The 22,146-nt window shown below is 50.6% G+C and overlaps 1 protein-coding gene across 4 annotated transcripts in view; it reads right to left on the bottom strand.

Moving 5' to 3' along the window:
- RTEL1 (regulator of telomere elongation helicase 1) overlaps window positions 1-22,146 on the bottom strand; it is a 358,799-nt gene that overhangs the window by 135,039 nt on the left and 201,614 nt on the right. For all 4 annotated transcript variants that reach the window (XM_085619604.1, XM_085619601.1, XM_085619602.1 and 1 more), the window contains exons 28-31: window positions 8,999-9,094; window positions 8,470-8,677; window positions 8,012-8,149; window positions 7,729-7,845 (exon numbers count right to left, since the gene is read on the bottom strand). In XM_085619604.1, coding sequence (XP_085475730.1) covers window positions 7,729-7,845; window positions 8,012-8,149; window positions 8,470-8,677; window positions 8,999-9,094 — 559 coding nt within the window. The remainder of the gene's footprint in view (window positions 1-7,728; window positions 7,846-8,011; window positions 8,150-8,469; window positions 8,678-8,998; window positions 9,095-22,146) is intronic.

Here is a 22,146-nt window from a genome sequence, read left to right as displayed (position 1 = left end):
ATTCAGTCCCCGATAGTCCACACAGAACCTCAGTTCTGGTTGGGCACCCGGTGGTGCAGCTTTCGGTACTAACACCACCGGACTAGACCAGGGGCTGCTAGAAGGTTCAATCACTCCTAGCTCCAGCATCTTAGTGACTTCACTATGAATGCTGGCCTTCACCTTGTCTGACATCCGGTAGATCTTGGACTTCACAGGTGGGCTGTCTCCTGTGTCCACGTCATGGACGCACAGGTGAGTCCTACCCGGGACAAGGGAGAACAACGAAGAGTACTGCCCCAGGACCTGGCGACAGTCCTCCTGCTGTTCAGGAGTTAGAGATGGGGAGAGAATCACTCCCTCCACCGACCCATCCTTTTCTTGAGACGCAAACAGATCAGGGAGAGGCTCGCTTTCCACGTCCTCTCCTCCGTCAGTCACCATCATCAAGATGACTTCGGGCCTCTCATGGTGGGGTTTGAGGCGGTTGGCATGCAGCACCCGCAGGGGCTGACGAGGGGTCTTCAGGTCCACCAAGTAGGTAGCCTTACCCTTCTTCTCCAACACCTCAAAGGGTCCTGACCAGCGATCCTGGAGGGCACTAAGCTCTCCCGGTTCGATCACCCACACCTTCTGGCCAGGCTCCAACTCCACCGGGTGAGCATTGTGGTCATACCACGCCTTCATCACTGCTTGGCTGGCTTCCAAGTTGTCAGAAGCTTGCTTCCACAACTTAGCCATTTGGCTCCGGAAGGCCAGCATGTAGCTCACCACATCCTGGGGAAGCTTTCTGGGAGTTCTTTCCCATCCGTCTCTCACCAGGTTGAGAGGTCCACGTACAGGATGCCCATACAGAAGCTCGAAGGGGCTGAAGCCCACTCCCTTCTGTGGCACTTCCCTGTAGGAAAAGAGTAAACAGGGTAGGAGGACGTCCCATTTCCTCCGCAGGCTTTCAGGCAGACTTCTGATCATGCCCTTCAAGGTTTTATTAAACCTCTCCACCAGACCATTGGTCTGGGGGTGGTAAGGAGTTGTGAACCGGTATGTCACTCCACACTCCTTCCACATCGCCCGCATATACGCTGACATGAAGTTGGTCCCCCTGTCGGACACAACTTCCTTGGGAAAACCCACTCGGGTAAAGATTCCCATCAGGGCCCTTGCCACAACAGGTGCTGTTATGGTCCTCAGAGGTATTGCCTCTGGGTACCGTGTGGCATGATCCACCAGGACCAGGATAAACCTGTGACCAGCTGATGTTGGCGGATCTAACGGACCCACAATGTCGATGCCCACCCTTTCAAAGGGGGTGCTAACGACAGGAAGTGGTTCCAGGGGAGCTTTCAGCTTCACCCCTGTTTTCCCACTGGCTTGGCAAGACACACATGTCCGGCAGTAGGTATCGGACGACACTTTCATCTGAGGCCAATAAAAGTGTGGGACAAGACGGGCGAAGGTCTTGTCTTGCCCCAGGTGTCCTGCCAATGGTATCTCGTGAGCCAACTCCAGAAGGAAGGCTCGATAACGTTGAGGAACTACCAAGGCTCGTGCCGATCCGTGTAGGGGTGCCTTGGGTTCACTGTAGAGGAGGCCATCCTCCCAGTAAACACTGTAGTTTCCTTCAACGTTCCCTGCTGCCTGGGCTTCGGCCTGTCGCCTCAGCCCCTCAAGGGTAGGGCACTCCCTCTGGCCCTGGCAGAATTCCGCCCTGGACGGGCCTCCCTCCACGTGCCACTCGGCCGGGATGGGTAGGTCCTCCAGGTTGGTAACGTCCCCCTCCGCAGACTCCTGGTCCACCACCTCCGGTGGCCTATCCGTCCTACGGGGTGGAGACGCCGAGGCAGGCTCCTCCTGTCCTCGGTTCTTCCCTTGACTGGCAGCTGGCTGGGCCTTTGTTCCAGGCTCCAGCCGAAATGAACTCCCTCTTCGGGTAGTCGTGGACCTTGTGCTAACACAGGCCCAGTCAGGTGTACCCAGCATCTCGGTGTGAGTCCGGTATTCCACCTCCTTCCAAGCGTTGTGCTCCATATCATTCCCCAGCAGACAATCGACTGGCACGGCAGGGCTTACGGCAACTCGAAGTGAACCTGCAACCCCCCCCCATTCAAAGGGAACCTCGGCCACGGGATAGTGACCTGTTCTGCCGTCAGCCATCGCGGCTGGGTGGAGTACATCGGGAATTACCTGCTCTGGAGACACCAGTTGACTACGCACCATAGTCATACTGGCTCCTGTGTCTCTCAGAGCCTCCCCTCTTTGGCCGTTGATGGTGACCCACTGCCCATACTTTGCGGTATTTGCGGGCACCTGGATCTTAGGAACCATCTCCCGTTCTCCCAGGGACACTAAAGTGACACCCGCCCACTCCCTTCCCTTAGTTAAGGGCATCTCCTCCCCGAGCACTGCACTAGCTACTCCGGGGGTCTTTCCTCCAGTGGGAGGGGGTGGTCGTTTCTGGCACTTCGGATCTCCTTTATAGTGTCCAACGCCACCGCACTCGTAGCAATGGACAACCCTTGGCTGCTGACTCTGGCCAGGATTAGGGTTTCTGGGTGGGTTAGCCTTAGAGGTGAATCCTGTTCCCTTCCCTTGGAAGTTATTTTGGGGGCCTTTGGAGAACTCCTTTTTCTTTTCCCCTCCCTCTTTCTTCTGGGGGGCGCCCTGTCCGGCCTTTTGAGTATCCCCTCCAGTCCCCCTTGTGGACACCCGGGTACTAGCCCAAATGTCCGCCTCCTCAGCAAGCTTCCGGGGACTGGTCAGCTTGCTATCCACCAGGTGTTGCCGCAGTTCAGGGAAACATTTCTCGAGCAGGTGTTCCTTCAGTACTAGGTCAAACAACTCCTCGTAGTTCCTCACTTCACTGCCCTGAATCCAACCTTCCATTGCCTTCTTCGCATAGTCCAGGAAGTCCACCCAATTCTGCGTGCCCAGCTTGTGACTACCCCTGAACTTCTGTCTGTACTTTTCAGGTGTTAGTCCAAACTTTCTGATGAGCGCCAGTTTCATGGTGGGGTAGTGGGTCTGCTCATCCTCCTCGAGGGCCAATAAAGCATCCCTACCAGCTGGAGGCATGTACTTATACAATCCCCCTCCCCAGTACTTCTCTGGAACCCCATGGGCCCTCAACGAGACCTCATAGGCTGCTAGCCACTTGGCGATATCATCACCCACCCCATAGCTAGCCACTATGTCCTTTGGCAGGTATGGTTTAGATTCCCTGGTGATCTCTTGGGTCTGGCTGCCACCATTAGGAACAGGTTGTGCCCCGATTCTCAAGATCTGAAGATCTATTTCTTTCAGTCGCAATTCATGGGCCATCCTCTGCTCCTCCTTCTCCTTTTCCAGCCTTGCTAAGTCCCATGTGAGCTGTCTTTTCTCCCTCCGGTCCGTTAGCTCCACTTCAGACAAGCCACCGCTAGAGGCACTGCTGCCCTTCCTAGAAATGGTTCTGGGCCCTGCTGACAGGTTCCCCACCTCAGGTTGGTACATCTCAGCCCCCTCGGGGTCAGGCTCTCCATCCCTGTCTTCCTCCTCAGCCTTGCTTTCTCGGCGTGCCTCCCCCCAAGCCCTTAAGCTGGTTTGGAGTGCACCCTTCTTTGCTCCTGGGGGACAGTACACCCCCTCCCGCTGGCAAAACTCCCTGAGTTGGGCCACAGTGTACGTTTCTAGATTTTCTAGTACAAACTCCATCTTGCCCACTCAGGTTAGAGGACAGGTTTTTGTGCAGTAACTATGCAGGGGGGTACCTTTAATAATACCTCCTCCCACCACCAGAGTAAATTTGGAAAAAACAAAAACCCACAATTAGGAAGGCCGCTTTGAGAAAACTCCCGGTGTAGGCCTATGGACTACCCACAGTTATTGTTGAGTATACGTAGGCACAGCTCTATCCCACCACTGAACACCAATTTATGTTGGAAACAGCCCACTCCCACTCCGCAGGGTGGTGGTGGACTCCTCGAACACACTGTGGTAGCTTGGCTCGAGTGGTCAGGAAACAGGCACAGTGCTAAGCATACAATATACCCATACAATAACCATGCGTGCATCCGTTCCAAAAACGACTCTACACCGTAAAAATTATGAAAATATTCTTTCTTTATCTTTTTCTCTTAGTTGCTGATTGGAAAAATAAATAAGTCAATCACAATATACACATTTTAAATAGTGCAGGTCAAATAAATATTATCTGAAGATTCAATAAATAGGGGTGATCATAAATACAAGGGACATAAATATCAGTGCAGGTAATACAGGCAATTAAATATTTTGAGGCAATAAATACTGTACCAATAAATATTGTACACCATCAAGTCCTGTGGACCTATAAATATAGTGAAGCAATAAATAGGTAAAAACTCAATAAATACAGTGCCCCCAATAAATAATTAAAAGTATACAGCAACACTCATGTAATCAGATGACTTTTCAACTCCTAAGGGCTGATTTGGCCCAGGCACAGCTTGTAGGGTTGTGGAAGGCTTGAGGGGGGGCTACTCCCTGGCTGGGACAAGGCTGAGGCCTAAACTGAGGTAGATCAAAGGGGGGAATACCAGTGCCCTGGCTTTCTCTCTCCACACAACCTCTCTAGGTTAGTCCCAATTCACCCCTGGCACAGTCAGGTTGGTTCCAGCACCTCCCTAGCCCCTTAGAGCAGTCTCTCAGGTCTCCACAGGGCCTTAGGCGCCCTCTACTCCACTTACTGCCCTTTTTCTGATGTTCCGACGCCGCTGGAGTCGTGTCGACGCCGTGACGCGGTTCCGGTTCGGTCTCGGCGGCCTCGGCACAATGTCAGTTCTTTGACGACGCCGGTAGGCGGTTCCGGTCCGATGTCGGCGGCCTCGGTTCGATCTCGACCTCCGATTCGACGGCGTCGGGCAGTCTCTACTCGATGTCGACTTCGGGCGGCTCCGGTCCGATGGCGCTCTCGGCTCCGATGACGTCGGCCGGCCTGGCCTCGATGTCGACTTCCGGCGACTCCGGGGTGCGATCCTCACCCCCGACCTCCGGTGCTCCTCCTCTCAGGTTCCGGGCGACTCCGGAGTGCGATCCTCACTCCCGACCTCCGGTGCTCCTCTACCTCGGTCCCCGACGACTCCGGAGGGCGGACTTCACTCCTCCGATGACGCCGCTCACTCGACCTCGGTTCACTTCCTCCTCGACCTCTGGTATTCCTCACGACCTCCGTCGGCGCCCTCTCACGACCTCAGGCGGCTCCGGGTACGACGTCTGCTACTTCAGTCAGCGCCGCTTCTCCACCTCGGGCTCCAGGTCTCAGGCTACTCGACGCCGGACTCCAGGGAAACCAGTTTCCAGGTCAGGATCTTGCTGCTTTCTGCTTCTAAGGCCTGTTCCTGCTGTCCAGGTCCTTAGGATGAGTTTTTCTGGCTTCTTCCCACACAGGGCTACAGGCTGGGATCCATCAGTAGGGACAAGTATCAAGGGTGGGTTTATGGACCCCACTCCAGGCACAAGTTTCCACCCCTGCTGCTTCACTCCTTCCTCCTTCACTGTTGTGCTGCTCTCTCTTCACCAGTCAGGTGCCAACTGCCAGCTCCAACTGCCAACACTCTGTCTTAACCTCCCAACATTCTAAACCGCCTCCAACTGTCACAGAGTTCTGGAATGTTCTGGAAGGTGCTGGTAGGTTCCAGTGGATGCTGGTGATGTCACAGGTGGCCACCATTTTGTGCTTCAGGCCCTCAGACAGAAGTTTCAGGGGTAGCTAAAATGGCTCCCTGAATCTGCAGCAACACTAAAAAGTCTGGTGGTTCCCAAAAAGGAAAAATTCAAACAGGGTTTGAGGCAAAAGTGGGACAAAATAAATAATGATGAGGAGGGACCACCCAAAGGGCTGACAGGTCTAACACAGTGCATGTGCGCGGGCGCCGCGCTTTACCGCGATTACTTTCACTTTCGCGGCCGCTTTGATGTTTGATCGTGATCGCGATCACTTTCACGGCCGCTTGACATAGCCAATCGGTCTCGCTTTTGGGACCTTATAAGTATTTAGTTATGCAACTGTTGCATGGCTAAACACTTATAAGGTCCCAAAGGCGAGACCTATTGGCTATGCCAATGCTTGTTATTAAAGCAATGGACCCCCTGGTGCGACAACTCCAGTAGAAACATTTGCTCCACTGCTTACAGTCCAAACCAAGCCTACTACTACTTCCACTATATGCAGATAACATTTTCTTACTTGTAGGACACCATGCAGACAACCTGGCATTGATCCTTGGCGAGATTGTCATATTCAGAGAATTCTTCGGCCTTCACATTCATTGGGAAAGTCGGAGATGTTCCCTCTCATGGACGCAACTGACCTTGTGGGGTGCGAATTCCGCTTGACATGGTGTGAAGGCCCAGTCCCCATGACAATGAACAGGTAATATGGCTGAACTACAACAATCTGCCCGGGGACAAATTAACCACCCAGGTGGGAAGATGGATCTGCCTTCCCATATCAATGGCAGGCCACATTGCAATTATAAAAATGGAGGCTCTTCCTCCTTTTTTATATCTTTTTCTGAACATACCCATCCCACTCACCAACTCCTTAACCAAACTGAGGAATTTATAATTGCAGCTTAGCTGGGCGGATAGATGTTCCCGAATTGGGTCGGACACTCCTGTACTTAGATACGAGTGCCGTGGGTTTGGTGTTCCTCCCTTCTACTTGTATTATTTAACTGCACAGTGTCAATTTGCCTACCCCTGGTACCACGCAGATGCGTGCCTTCCTTACTCCAAACCTGAAATGGACCAAGCCGCCCTGGCACCATTACGTTCGATACTCCCGCGGGGCTACCACTAGAATCGAAAGATGTCCAAACCCTATCCATCACATGCTGGGCCTGGCGGAAACGTAATGGGCTTCTGGGTGGTGGGATTCTTTATTCCCCTACAATATCATTGGCAAACAATCTCTGGCTTCGCATTAACTCAAGAGAAGGTGGTCCAGCGTGCACTGACACAACATGCCACACACACTTTCGGAGACCATTTTCCAGACGGACATGTCTTTTCCAGAACAGAAGATGTTAGATTTACTAATGCAACTCACATGGTCCACATTATGCTGCAACGCCTCCATAGTGCCCAAAGAGCCCGGATCCCATTGTACCCGCTGGCCCTATAGGAATTCACTCCGCTGACACTTGCGATTACAGACAGTGAGCTCGCCTACAACCAAGGCTTGGTTAAAGAGTCTCATGTACTGTGACACTAGCAGCGAACTGTATGCTTCGCTCCAGCCCTCCAGCCTCCAGACTAAAAGACATTTGGATTTGGTAGCCACTGAGAGACTACCTGCTGACCTTGGAAACCCCAAAGCTAGACTCAATAGCATAAAAATACACACACACTCAATGGGATTTTCCGCAGTGTTACAAATGCAATATTCTACCCTGAAAATACCTCAATGCAGCAGCTTTAAAATTAAGATCTAAAACATCACCTGCTGCTTCCAGAAGCCTGTTTCCAAATTGCATCAAATCACGAAAGGTTTAGCATCAACATACCACTGCTTCCACAGCAAAATAAAGGAGCTAGGTTTTAAAGCAGTCTAAAAAAAGGATTTGTTGTATGTTTGACGAGTTAGAAGACTTAGACAGTGCTTAGAAGTGGAAGTCCTTTTCAAACATTTGCCATTGCAAGCAGAGTTCACTTGTTCAAATCGACCAGCAGAGCAAGAAGAAAGGAAGTGGAGTGCAAAACGATGGCTGAGCTGAGACCTGTGCTACATACCTGTTCTGATTGGCTCAGTGGTGAGATGATTGCCTCCTTGGTTCAGGTGTGTTCCAGAGTTCAGCTGCAGAGCAGAATCTTCTGAGAAAGTCATCTTCTGCTCACGGGGCTTCTCAACTATCGATTGAAGAGATCGGGAAAGAGAGTGAAATGGAGACTAGATTAGTGCCAGGAACTGCACAGACACCCCATATCCACACATCACCTTACCAAGTCAGCAAAGACACCTGTGCTAGTGGAGGACATCCTCCTTTAGCGGAATTCCTGCACAATGTTTCCATACCTGCCTGCTTGGCTAGTCTTTCGCGTTCCTCACGCTGCAGGCTGTGTTCTGGTTTGTAGCCACAGCCTTCTCCTGTTAACTGCCGGCAGGCTTGGTCAAACTGCTTCTTATGGTGTGGGCGGATGAACTGATAGAACTCTAATATTAAAGAAAACCCATTTGAATATCTTTGAATGGAGATCTTACTAAAGAAGGACCACTCTCAATCAATCAGCATACAGAGGCAAGCACAAAAAAACCGAGCATAGAAGTGCACAACCCAATAACAAAATTACAAGGGCGTGCACCAAAACAGAGAGACTGACTGGGAAATTAGAGATTCAGTAACAGGTCTCATGACTCTCCAAAGGCGGTTTGGTTGGGTTAAAATCAGCAAAATATTAACATGCTCTAGGAAGGTCAGTTTTGAGGGATAGCCAGCTGCTGGGAAGAGTCATTCATATCATGAGACACGTTACCTCGCAGTAGACTGTGCTTTTTGGAGTCCCCAGTGAAGAGCGCCTTCAACTCCGAGAGCAAAGCGGTGAAGTCATCAGAGGCCTTGTAGCTCTGCATGGTTTGCGTGAACACCTCGTAGTTGGACTGGCTTAAGGCCTGCTTTACAGACACCATTAACAGATTGGCTCGGGTGGACTTCTGATGAGGTGTCCCCGACAGTTCATTCATCTGGATTAAAAAAAAATACGGTTAATCCCACGGAGGTAGATGTATTACCACATCTTGGAGTGCCCCAAAGTCTGAAGCTCACCCAGTAATTTTCAAGCATGGCCCGGCCCAGGGCAGCATCTAAACATGATCAGGTATGGTAAACTTTGACATCATGCTGCCCCTCCCCCCCCCCCCCCCCCCCCCTCACTTGCCCACAAGTGTCTCCTAACTATGAAGAGCCCACACAACTCTGACAGGGATTACCTCTCACATGCAGTTCCTTTACCCTCTATGCATCAACTCTATTACTATGGAGAACACTGGATTGGATTGCATTACCCGGTTGTCAACAATCTTTATCTTCTTTCGACCTCCCCTCTGCTCATCAGCTAATCTTTTGTCGTACTGCAAGGACCGCGTGGACATAGGAAATGCCTACAATGAGATTGTCATAAAAACACGTTTATCTACCAATATGATGCTGTGCTCAATGTAAGACAGACAATGCATAAATGTATTCAATGATCAGAGACAAGAAAACAGAAGGTACAAGCCAGGTGAACAAGTTATTTGCTCTCCGGAATGGTCTTTCTGATGGATACTTTTCCTAAATGCAGATTCATCCACTTTAGAATATGCACAGGCGCCAAACTAGAACTAGAGTATTATTCCAGCATGCTCTCACTGTCTTGTAGGTGGCGCCGAATGGCTCCATAGCGGCTCCATACGGTGACGAAATGAAGCGACATAAAACAGCACACCTGGCACAGATTTAATTTACTTGCGTCTTTCTCTTTTGGTGGCCTTAGACACGGAGCATAGAAAAAACATGTCCAAGACAATGTGCAGATTCCTAATTTGGGACCTTTTTAGATGGTAAAGATGGCACTTCACAGACCAGGTAGCTTGAAGGCCAGTGAGGAATGTGCAGTTAGAGAGAATATCCACCAAAAGCACAAGTTACTTACTTGTGTAATGATATATCTGTAAGAGACATTAGGTAGTGATAGATTCCTTAGCTTAGAATATCCCCAGGCGTCAGACTGGATCCGTCAGCAGTACCCCTGCGCGTCGGTAGGTGTCGTCGTACGGCTCCGCGTACGTCGCTGGCATCGTAGCCGCCAAGATGACGTCGTCGGAGCAACTTAGACGCGCCCATGCGCGCTGACGTCAGTTCTGTACACAACTTTGGAGTGCAGAGCCATGCCAGAGACCGACTACTGGTGCAATAGAACTAGGGCCCTGAAAGGGATGACCTGAACCCTAGAGAACAGTTCGCAGAACAGGGAGGCTGGGCGGGCGGTAAGGAATCTATCACTAACTAATGTCTCTTACATATATATCGCTACACAAGTAAGTAACTTGTGCATCAGAAAGAGTCACGTTAGTGATAGATTCCTTACCTTAGAATACATACCCAAGCAATACCAACCCCGGTGGTGGGTCTGCGAAGTGAGATTACACTAGAAAGTCACAGAGAACTGAACGGCCAAAGAAGCCCTCTCTCCGGACCTGACTGTCAAGGCAATAGTGCTTAGTGAAAGTATGCAATGAGGCCCAAATGGCCGCCTGACAGATGTCTTGCAGGGGGACACCGCGTCCCGAAGCTGTAGTAGCTGCTGTCGCCCTGGTAGAATGGGTGCGCAGCCCAACCGGAGGTTCCTTTTTAGCCAGAGAGTAACAGGCTTTACTGCACAAGACAACCCATCAGGAGATAGTTCTCTTGTGCACAGCCCGGCCTTTCTTGGCGCCAACGTAGCCAACGAAGAGCTGGTCATCCACCCGGAACTGTTGTGTGCGGTTGAGATAGAACGAAAGCGCACGTTTTGGGTCCAGACGGTGGAGCCTCTCCTCTTCTCTTCTCTTGAAGGGTGCGGATGTGGAAAGAAAGTGGGCAGAGTGACAGATTGCCGAGATGAAAGGCAGAGACCACTTTTGGTAGAAAGGAGGGACGCGGTCGAAGCACAACCTTGTCCGGATGAATCGCCAGGAAAGGAGGTTTACAGGAAAGAGCCTGGAACTCACTCACCCGCCTAGCAGAGGTGATGGCCACCAGAAAGACAGTTTTCAAAGTCAATAACCGAAAAGGACAGTTATGAAGAGGCTCAAAGGGAGCGCACATCAAGTATGTGAGAACCAGGTTCAAGTCCCATTGAGGCATCACAAAAGGAATAGGAAGGAAAAGATGAGTAATGCCTTTGAGAAATCTATTGACAACCGGGGACTTGAAAAGAGAGGGCTGATCAGGCAGCCTAAGAAAGGCTGAAAGAGCAGAAAGGTAGCCCTTGATAGTGCCCAGAGCAGAGCCCTGCTGGGCCAAAGAGAGAAGGAATAATAGGACTTCAGAAAGAGGGGCAGCAAGAGGATCGACAGCTTTCACTGTGCACCATGCCACAAATTTATTCCATCGACAAGCGTATACCATTTTAGTGGAGGGACGCCTGGCTGCCAGAATTACATTACAGCCTTCAGGAGGCAAGTTAAATGGAATCAGCTGCTGCCGCTGCTCAATCTCCACGCAAGGAGGTGGAGGCTGGACAGGTTCGGGTGGAGGACCGTAACCTGTTGCTGCGACAGGAAATCCTCCCAAAGAGGAAGTCACATCGGGGATCTACGCTCATACTGAGTAGCTCGGGATACCAAACTCTTCGAGCCGAGTCCGGGACCACAAGAATGACTTGGGCCCGGTCGCGTCTGATCTTCTTCAGCACTCTGGGAAAAGCGTCTCCGAGCGAGTGCCGCTTTAGAAAATCCAACGCGCAGAACTGCTGACATTGCACGTTCTCTTCGGTGCCGAATGGATCTAATCAAGGTTCTCCCCACTGCTGAAAGAGACCTTGTACCACCTTTGAGTGAAGACACCATTCGTGATCCAATATGCACCTGCGGCTGAGTTCGTCCGCCCTGGTGTTCAGTGTACCTGCCAGGTGTTGAACCACCAAGAAAATGCCTGGACGTCCAGCCACGTCCAGAGACGTAGAGCCTCCTGCCATAGGGTCCACGACCCCACCGCGCCCTGCTTGTTGCAGTACCACATGGCGGTGGTGTTGTCTGTGAACACCTGCACCACTCTCCCCTTGACAGAGGGAAGGAATGCTTTCAGTGCAAGTAGGATCGCCCTGAGCTCCAAAAGATTGATATGGAGCTTGGACTCTGCCGGAGACCAGAGGCCTCTGATCTCCGCCTCTCCCATGTGGCCGCCCCATCCCAGGAGGGACGCGTCCGTCAGTACTGTGTGATCCGGGTGGGGAGGGAGAGGGATCTGCCACTGACACAACGCTGGTTTGTGAGCCACCACTGCGAGTCCTGTGCAGTGCCCTCCGAGATCTGGACGTAGTCGGACAGGTTCCTCCGATGCTGCGTCCACTGGAACTTCAGGTCCCACTGCAGAGCCCGCATATGCCATCTGGCATGATAGATCAGCAGGATGCAGGAGGCCATTAGGCCCAGCAGCCTCAGGGTCTTCCTGACCGAAACCCAGGACCAGGGCCAAAAGATCAGAATCATAGCCCGAATGTCCTGGACTCACTCTTCGGGAGGATAAACCCGAAACTGCGCCGTATCCAGAACCGCTCCGATGAAGAGGAGTTTCTGAGAGGGAATCAGGTGCGACTTCGGCACGTTGATGGAAAACCCCAGCAAATGCAGGAGGTCGGCCGTAGTCTGGAGGTGGGAGACGACTGCCTGGGGCGAGCCCGCCTTCAACAGCCAGTCGTCGAGATAGGAGAAGACTGAAGCCCCTGATCTGCGCAGATGAGCTGCGACCACCACCATCACCCGAGGGGCGCTGGTAAGGCCGAAAGGGAGCACGGTGAACTGAAAATGCTCATGGCCTACCGTGAACCGTAGGTAATGACGGTGGGCCGGCAGGATGGGTATATGAAAATAAGCATCCTGCAAGTCCAACGCTACCAGCCAGTCTTGCGGGTCTAGGGCAGACAAGACCTGAGCAAGCGTGAGCATCTTGAACTTCTCCTTCCGGAGGAAGCGATTGACGTTCCGGAGGTCTAAGATAGGACGCAGGCCCTTGTCCTTCTTCGGAACTACAAAGTAGTCGGAATAACAACCACGACCTACTTCTGGCATCGGAACGCGCTCCATGGCCCCCTTGGCCAAGAGGGCAGCAACTTCCTGCTGGAGAAGTGACAAGTGATTCACCGACATGCGGTGGTACTGAGGTGGCATGGCTGGAGGGGTAGACTCAAAGGGTAGAGAGTAGTCCCTTCGGACTATTTGCAGAACCCACCGGTCGGAGGTGATGGGGCGCCAGTGGGGAAGGTGATGGCAAATCCTGCCACCCACTGGCCTCTGGTGGGCCTGAAACTCCGGACTAGGAAGGTTTTGAAGCGGCAGGGGAGGTGGTGGATTGACCGGCCCGCTGTCCTCAGGACCCACCACGGCGGGTCCCACGTCTGCGGCTGCGCTGAGACTGTGGCTGCGCAGACTTGCGGGTCTGAAAGGAACGCGCTTGGGCGTCTCGACCTTGACCTCGAAAGGAGCGAAAAGCGGATCCCGAGGGAGTACGCGTTGTGGCGAGACCCAAGAACTGGCACGTTGCCCGAGAGTCCTTAAAGCGTTCCAGGGTGCTATCCGCCTTGTCACCAAAGAGATGTGTGCCATCAAAGGGCATGTCCAACAAGGTGATCTGGACATCCCCAGAGAAGCCAGTAGTTCTGAGCCAAGCATAACGGGGAGCACCACCGTCGTGCAAAGTGCCCTGCCGAGAGAATTGGCTGTGTTAAGCCCACATTGGATAGTAAATTTAGCAGCATCTCTCCCTTCGGTAATGGCCTGGGAGAGAACTGCCTGTGCTTCCACAGGGCACTGAGGCAGCACCTGTGCCACGGTGTCCCACACAGAATGGGAATAGCGGCCCAACAGGAACACAGCATTCACCGCTCGCAACCCGGAACTGGCAGAAGTGAAAATCTTTTTCCCAAACTGCTCCAGTCTCCTAGATTCCTTGTCCGGGGGAGCAGAAGGGAATGCGCTCGGCGAGGCGGAAGCCTGGACAACCAGACTCTCAGGCGTCGGGTGTTGTCTGAGAAAGCTGGGATCGCCCGGCGCCAGGCGGTGGTGGCATGCCACACCCTTGTCTACAGGAACCCCTGTGTTAGGTTTGTTCCAGGTGCTCAACAGGATGTCAGTAAGCGCCTCATTGAAGGGCAGCAACAGCTCCGTGGAGGACGACTGTGGCTGCAGCACCTTGGCCAGGAGATTGGTCCTGATAGGTACAGAAGGGAGCTCGAGATTAAGAGCCTCAGCCGCCCAACGCAACACCACTGAAAAAGTCCCAACCTCCTCCGTAGCCACGGAAAAAGGGGACAGTGTACCAGGGTGTGGAGAGAAATCCAGATCTACTGGACCCTCCATGTCGCCTTCCCATTCAGGCTCATCCTCGCATTGAGCTGCAAGAGGGTCCTCAGACCCCTTTCAGTACTCCCCTTCATCCACCGGTTGTTCAGGAGGCCGGTAAGGACGAGGTGCCCGGGGAAAGGGGACAAACTCCCCACCAAGAAATGGAATGGGAGGGTAAGATACCAGTCCCGGTTCGGCGCTCCGGAGGGACCCGATGGGGCAAACAAATGACTCAAGGCCGACACGAAGGCCTACACCTCGTCTGAAGTCACGTGCGGTCCCAGAAAGGGTGGGTAGGATGCAGGCAACAACGGAGGCTCCAACGGAGCCGCGGGGGAGTGGCCACCCGCCCGCTCCACCGCGTCCGGTGAGGGTTAGAGGAAGAGCGACGTCGCCTCTTTGACTTTTTATGGCGCCTAGACTTACCTGTCCCCGATTCCGGCGAGCGATGCTGATGGCTCCGCGACCGGTCCCTCGACCTCCCACGGGAGTGGGACCTCGATCGTCGCGGAACAGATTGCCGGACCTCCAACAACTTTCGGGAACGCTTCCGCAAAGCTTTCAGCACCATGGCCCGACAATCGGGGCATGCCTCGGGGTCATGGGCGTGCCCCAAGCAGAAGAGACACACGTCGTGCGGGTCCGCTACCGACATGCTCTGACGGCAGGCCCTACAGGACTTAAACCCAGGCATCCCTATTGCACCAGTACATGACAAAACAAGTTGTTAGAAACCAAGTTAAAACTTTAACCTAGGGGTATCGCTCTCTCTCGGATCTGCGCTGCTGCGCGGAAAAAGAAAGAACTGATGTCAGCGCACGTGGGTGCGTCTAAGTAATCTCGGCGGCTACGACGCCAGCGACGTACGCGGAGCCGTACGACGATGCCTACCAACGCGCTGGGGTACTGCTGACGAAAACTTTCCGGATCCAGTCTGACGCCTGGGGATATTCTAAGGTAAGGAATCTATCACTAACGTGTCTCTTTCAGATAGAGCGTTACCATAGGTAAGTAAATTACTCTTCAAATGGATACTAACTGTAGACTCCTCGTCTTTAGAATAGAGACCATGGTAGTAACTCACAAAGGTGAAGGGTCTGGGGAGTGGACTCAAACTGAAAAGTCCTGCAGAATCAAGCAGGTGTAGTTACTCTTCTGCTGAACCTGGTTATCAAGGCAGCAGTGTTTCATTAACATATGTACCAATGCCCATATGGCAGCCTGGCAGATATCTAGAATAGGAATCCCTTGCACCAAAGTCATCATGGCCTGGATGGAATGAGCTTGCAAGTCATCAGGGGGATGCTTCTTTGGCCACTGCAGAGCAGATTTTAATACAGAGAACTACCCACCTTGACAGGGTCCTCTTATGCACAGCCATTCCTTTGTTTGCCAAACAGAAATCAACAAAGAGCTGATTACCTGCAAAACAGTTGTAGTGCTGTTGATGTAGAAGCTCACAGTCCTCCGAGGGTCAAGACGAGGTTGCCTCTCCTTTGAGAGTAGAGACTGAGCAATAAACACTAGCAGAGTAATATATTGGCCAACATGGAAGGGAGTTATGTTCTTCAGTAAGAAGGCTGACCTGATCCACAATACCAGTTTGTCCGGAAAGAAAGGTGGCATAGAAAGTAGGTTAGAAAGCACCTGTAATTCCCTCATGAGGCACACTAACATAATGATAATGCGGAAGATAGTTTTTAGTGTTTAGAGCCTTAAGGACCATCTAAGCATGGGTTCCCATGGTGTGCACATGAGAGATGTTAAGACCATGTTCAGGTCCCATTGAGGCATAGCAAAAGGTTTGAGGGCAACAAGGGAGTCAAAGGCTAGACAGGTAAACATAGAAAGGTGAAAAAGGGCAGTCAAATAGCCTTTCACTGTGACGTACCGCAAGGCCTTGCGGGGCTAACAAAAGAAAAAACTAAAGAGCATCAAACGGTTTAACCTGCAAGTGGTCAGTGTTTTAAGTACACACCAAGCAACATCATTTTCCACGAGTAGATTGACTTTGAGGAAAGACATTAGGCCACAAGGACAAGCATGACAACCTCACTCGGCATGTCAAACGCATCAGCTGTAGCTGCTCTATCTCCAGGTGTACGTTGTGGAGACTCAGATGCAGGCGCCTGCCCTGCTGCTATATCACTAGGTCTTTCAAATATTCAGGCTTTGGGTACCACAATCTCTTGACCCAGTCCTCGGTGATGAGAATGACCTGGTCTCGGACTGTCTTGATCTTCCTAATAACCCAAGGCAGGAGAGGTAGCAGTGGAAAAGACAGTAGTCCATCCTTCCATTCTGGGTGGAACGTATTTCCTAATCAGCACCTTGAAGGAACTCCAGAGTGTAGAATTGTTGACAGTGTGCATTTGATAGTGGCGAATAGATCTCAACAAGGCGTACCCCAAAGATTGAAGACCACATATGCCACTTTGCAATGGCCACTTTTTCTCGTGGTGTGCCAGATAATGCCTGCTCAGTTAGTCAGCTCTTGCATTCAAGGGTCCTGCCAAGTAGTTGATGACCAGGAAGATGTTCTGCTGGTCCAGACACCTCCAGAGATATACCGCCTCCTGGCACAAGATCTAGGACCCCACTCCGCTCTATCCTTTGCAGCATAACATGGCGGTCTGTGAGGACTTGCACCCACCTCCCCTTTAGGGCCATACAGAGTGCCTAAAACTCCAGAAGGTTGATATGTAGCTGTCCTGTAGCCAGAGACAAAGGCTTCTAAATTCCAACTCTCCCAGATGGTCTACCAACCCCAACCCAGAAGTGATGTGTCTGTCACCACAATGAAAATTACTACTGCAGATCCTAAAAGGTCTTTGGGATCTGAACAGAGGCAGAGTGGCAGTTCTAATGCTGGTCTCATTGAGTCACCTGACATTCTGGATGAACAAGTTACTTACATTTGGTAACACTCTTTTTTGTGGTCAATCTCATCTAATCACAGATTCCTCACCTTTAGAATATCCCCAGGCACCAGACTGGACCTGGAAGCTTTCACATCAGTGACTAATTGTGCCGCTAGGGAACATTATGTGGCTCTGTGGGGACTATGTTTTGCCCTGGAAGAGACAGAGTGGAGCTACACATCAATACACAACCCTTGGCGCAGACATCAGTTTCTTTGACACCTTCAGCGCCCTTGGATGCTGGGCACAAAACAATTGGAGGCACCAATGTACAGATCTCTATTTTGGGACCTTTTTAGATCGTAAGAAGAGACCACTCTACAGCACACAGAGGCTGGAAGGCAGAGAGGAATGTGTGGTTATACAGAATTTACCATCAGAAAGAGCATAGCAGAAGGTAAGCGACTTTTTTCTTCTAATGGATATTTCTAACTACAGATGTATTACCTTTAAAATACATATCAAAGCAGTACCGCCCCAAGCTGGAGGGTCTTTGGTGTGGGCTCAGATCAGAATGTCCTGCAGGACTGAATGGGGGAAATGCCCTTCTGATTGAACATGGCAGTCAAGGAAGTAGTGCTTCGTGAACGTGTGCACTGACTCACACATGTAGACTTGACAGATGTCAATGACAGACAATCTGCATGCCAACAAAGTGTTGCAGTCTTGGCCCTGGACGAATGGGCCCTCAGTCCATACGGAGGCTGATTTTTAGACAATCCGTAGCAGATCTTAATGGAGAGGACTATCCACTTTGGCAAAGTAATTTTCTGCACCTCTCTTTCTCTTTCTTTGGCTAAGAAAAGACCAAAAAAAAGGTGACTGTCCACTTGATTGTGTATAGTGCAATCAATGCATAAACTTAAAGCTTTTTTGGGGGTTTAACTGATGAAGTTTTTCCTTCTTTTCCAAGGGTTGAGTCAGGACAAAGAACACTGGAAGGATAATGGATTGCCCAATGTGAAAAGGCATTATGACTTTTGGAAAAGCCTGCAGCTCACTCATATGACGTTAAGTGATTAGCGCATGGAAGACAGCATTTGCCCAAAGGTTCCAGGTACCACATTCTCCTGGTCCAAACCAGAGCCACTTAGATGACTTGCGCGGAATCACTCCTGAACTCGGGACAGAAGAGGCAGGATCAGGTGCGTACAAGGCCCCATGCTCCATTCTAGCCTGAACGCGTTTCCTAAAGAGAGCATTCTTGGGAAAGCCAACATGCAGAAGTTTCAACACTACACGTTCTCGCTGGTGGCGAAAAGATCCAGCCAGGGCTACTCCCACTGTTGGAAGCAACTGCCATTTGTGAACCACCAGGCTTCGCCAAATCAGCCTGTCTGCCCTTGTGTTTAAAGATCCCACCAGGCAGTTCACAATCAGAAAGATGCCCTAACGCTGTAGCCCACTTCAGAGGCACAGAGTCTCTTGCACAGGACTCAAGAACCCACTATGCCCTGCTTGTTGCAATACCGCATGGCAGTGGAGTTGTCCATGAGAACCAGCACGAACCTTCCACTGATGGACGGCAGGAAGGCTTTCAATGCCAGATGGATGGCCCGCAGCTCCGAACAAATGTATGTGGAGCCAGGTTTCTGCTGATGACTAGAGGTCTCTAATCACCACCTCTCTCAGATGACCTCCCCAGCCCAGCAGGGATGCATCAGGGATGCATCCTACACTACCACCAACTCTGGGTGAGGAAGGGAGCGAGGTCTGCTGCTGGCCAGGTTGCAGTAGATCAGCCACCCCTGCGAACCTTGTGCAGTCTAAACTGAAATCTGGATGACAACCAACAGGTTTCCTCAGTGATGGCTCGAGTAAGACTTCATAGCCCACTTCAGAGAATACATATGCAACCTGGCGAAGTGGAAAAGCAAGATAGAGTAGGGCAGCAGGACAAGATTCCTCAGAGATGCTATTACCAAAATCCAGGACTAAGGCTAAAACATCAAGGTCATAGCCCGAATGTTTTGGAATTGTGATGGAGGAAAGGCCCTCAACTGCACTGTGTCCAGATCAGCACCGATAGAGGAAGACTGTACAAAGGAGTAAGGTGTGACTTCAATTAACTGATCGAGAACCCCAAAAATATCAGGAGGTTCACTGTGGTCTGGAGATGATCTATGACTGACTGTGCAAAACTGCCTTTAACAGCCAGTTATCAAGGTAGGGGAAAACTGGTATTTCCAAACCTTGACAATGAGCAGTGCCAACCACTGTTTATGTGAACACCCAAGGGGCGCTGGTAAGGCTGAATGGGAGTACAGCAACCTTAATATCCTCCTAGCAGACCCTGATCCATGGATTTTTGAAGACAGAAGTCGTCAATCTGACTTAAAAAGGGAGCGGAGATCCAGATCCGTGTTCAAAGGCATGGAAAGAAGGGAATGGATGTCAGCACACAGGGGTGTCACTTATATTTGGCTCTGCTCCGTCACTTCCTTGGCAGAACAAAGTCAGCACAAGAGCACTGGTGTGAAAGCTTCCAGATACAGTCTGGTTCCTGGGAATAAACTAAAGATGAGGAATATGCACTTTGAAGTATCCATCAAAAAAGGAGAACACACAAGGCTAGGAGTGTAAGAAGTCGCAGAGACAGCCTCACTGAAGCTCAGGACAGATTCTGAAACATTGGGCTCATATCCTGAAAATCCCCGACTTGCTGTGGCAGGGGAAAGGCTTTGAACACCACCATGTACAGAACTGTCCCAATGAATGAGCTTGTGGCTCATGTCGAACTTTGGCTCATCGATGGTAAACGCCAACATTTTCAAGAGTTTAGTCATCATCCGGTGGTAGTTTACGACTGACTGCAGCAGGCCCGCCTTCGGCAAGTGGTAATCAAGATACAGGAACACGTGCGCTCCCGACTTCCAAACATGGGCAGCGACTACCTTTAAAACATTCTAGAATACCTGAGGGACTGAGGTAAAGACGAATGGGAGCGCAATAAATTTAAAGTGCTCCTGGCCTACCTTGAACCGCAGGTACTGTCTGTGGGACTGCAGGATGGGTATATGGAAATATGCTTTCTGCAAGTCCAAGGACGCCATTGAATCATCTGCATTCAGAGATGACAGGATCTGACCCATGGTGATCACATTGAACCTGTCCTTTTTCAGAAAAGCTTTCAGAGGGTGGAGATACAAATTAGGCATGAGGCCTCTAAACAAGGAAGTAAGACGTATAACATTCTTCCCTTTTATCTGAGGTTGTTACCCTCTCTAGGGCATCACTGAACAAAAGAAAATTGAATTCCTGCATTAGGATAGTGAAGTGCTTCTCCGAGAGTCACTCGGTGTAGGAAGTATGACAAATTTGAAAAGGAAAGGAAGGAAGTATGAAGAATTTGAGATCTCCAGCTGGGGAGGGTATGCTATATTCTGCCTCTAACCAGCCAGGCATGAACTGAGAGAGCAAACTTGTCAGGTGGCAAGTTTCGCAGGCACAGAGGGAAGTGAGAATTTGAGGAATGCAGCCTCTGCTTGTTTGAGCAGTGTCTACCGGTGCTGCGGCCCCAGAAGGAGTGGGTCAGCTGGTGTAGTCAGGTTGGGTGGGCTGTTTTGTCTACAAACCAGTCCAATGGAATACTCTGAATTTTCTGGATTGTGGAAAAAGTATAAATGGTGTCAACAGCCTCAGAGAATGTGCAGCAGAACTACTGTCTTTGAATTGTACCAGCAATAAGGAATATGCTACTTACCAGTATTCATCTGTTCTTGGCATGTAGAGCTGCAGATCTATACACTGTGCATAGATCGCCATCTGGTGTTGGGCCCGGATGTTTGCAGTTTGTTTTTCCTCTTGGAAAGTCTTTGGGAGTCACGAGGTCGGTGACTCCTCCTCTGGTTAGTATTGCGCATGGGCTTCGGCTCCATCCTCAGATTGTTTTTCGCCAGCAGGGAAAGATGGAGCGTAGTAGTAACAGTAAAGAAACCCATGTGTATTGTATCTAAATAAGATAAGACTGGAACGGATACAGGTAGCCAGGGAGGCGGGTGGGCGTGTATAGATCTGCAGCTCTACATGCCAAGAACAGATGCATACTGGTAAGTAGCATATTCCGTTCGAGGCATATGAGCTGCAGATTATACACTGTGCATAGATTATATAGCAGTACCCAACCCTAGCGGCGACCACCGGCATCCGTTGCAGTTGTCTGAAACAGTGTTTTTAGTACAGCTTGGCCCACACTAGCTTGTTGCTTGGTTTGCACATCGACACAATAATGTTTTGTGAAGGTGTGTGGTGTTGACCATGTCGCTGCTTTGCAGATGTCATCTAGTGGTATGTTCCCTAGGAAAGCCATAGAAGCCCCTATCTTCCTTGTAGAGTGGGCTTTAGGGGGAACCGATAGCGTTCGTTTTGCTTTGTGGTAGCAAATCTGTATGCATTTTACAATCCACCTAGCTATCCCTGATTTGGAAATAGGGTTGCCTTTGTGTGGTGGGGAGAAGGAAACAAATAGCTGTTTGGTTTTTCTGAAAGGTTGTGTTCTCTGGATGTAGTAAAGTAAAGCCCTTTTGACATCCAGTGTGTGTAAGGCTCTTTCTGCAACTGTTTGGGGTTGCGAGAAAAAGACTGGTAATTCTACCGACTGGTTTAGATGGAATGGAGAAATGACTTTGGGTAGAAATTTGGGATTGGTGCGGAGTACAACCTTGTTGTGATGCATCTGAAGAAAAGGTTCCTGTATAGTGAGTGCTTGTATTTCACTAACCCTTCTGAGGGAAGTGATGGCCACTAGAAAAGCTGTCTTCCATGTGAGGAATTGCAGCTCGCACTTATGTAATGGTTCGAAAGGGGGTCCCATTAACCGTGTGAGGACTATATTCAAGTTCCAAACAGGTGAGGGTGGCACTCTGAGTGGAATTACTCTTTTGAGGCCTTCCATAAAGGCTTTGATGGCAGGTACTTTGAAAAGTGAGAGGTGCTGTCTGTTTTGTAAATAGGCAGCAATTGCAGCAAGGTGTAACCGATTGGAGGTATATGCTAGGTTACACCTTTGTAAATGGAGTAAATAATATATAATGTGTTGTATGGATACATTTAAGGGATTGATCGTGTTATTGTGGCAGTAAATAACAAATCTTTTCCACTTTGCTGCATAGTACGCCCTAGTAGTAGGGCGTCTAGCTTCCCTGATAATGTTCATGCAATCAGGGGGAAGGTTAAGGTATCCAAATTCTAGGACCTCAGGAGCCAGAT

The sequence above is a fragment of the Triturus cristatus genome, chromosome 7 (assembly GCF_964204655.1).
Source record: "Triturus cristatus chromosome 7, aTriCri1.1, whole genome shotgun sequence".
NCBI lineage: Eukaryota > Metazoa > Chordata > Amphibia > Caudata > Salamandridae > Triturus > Triturus cristatus.
This window is presented reverse-complemented; position numbering and strand designations above follow the sequence as displayed.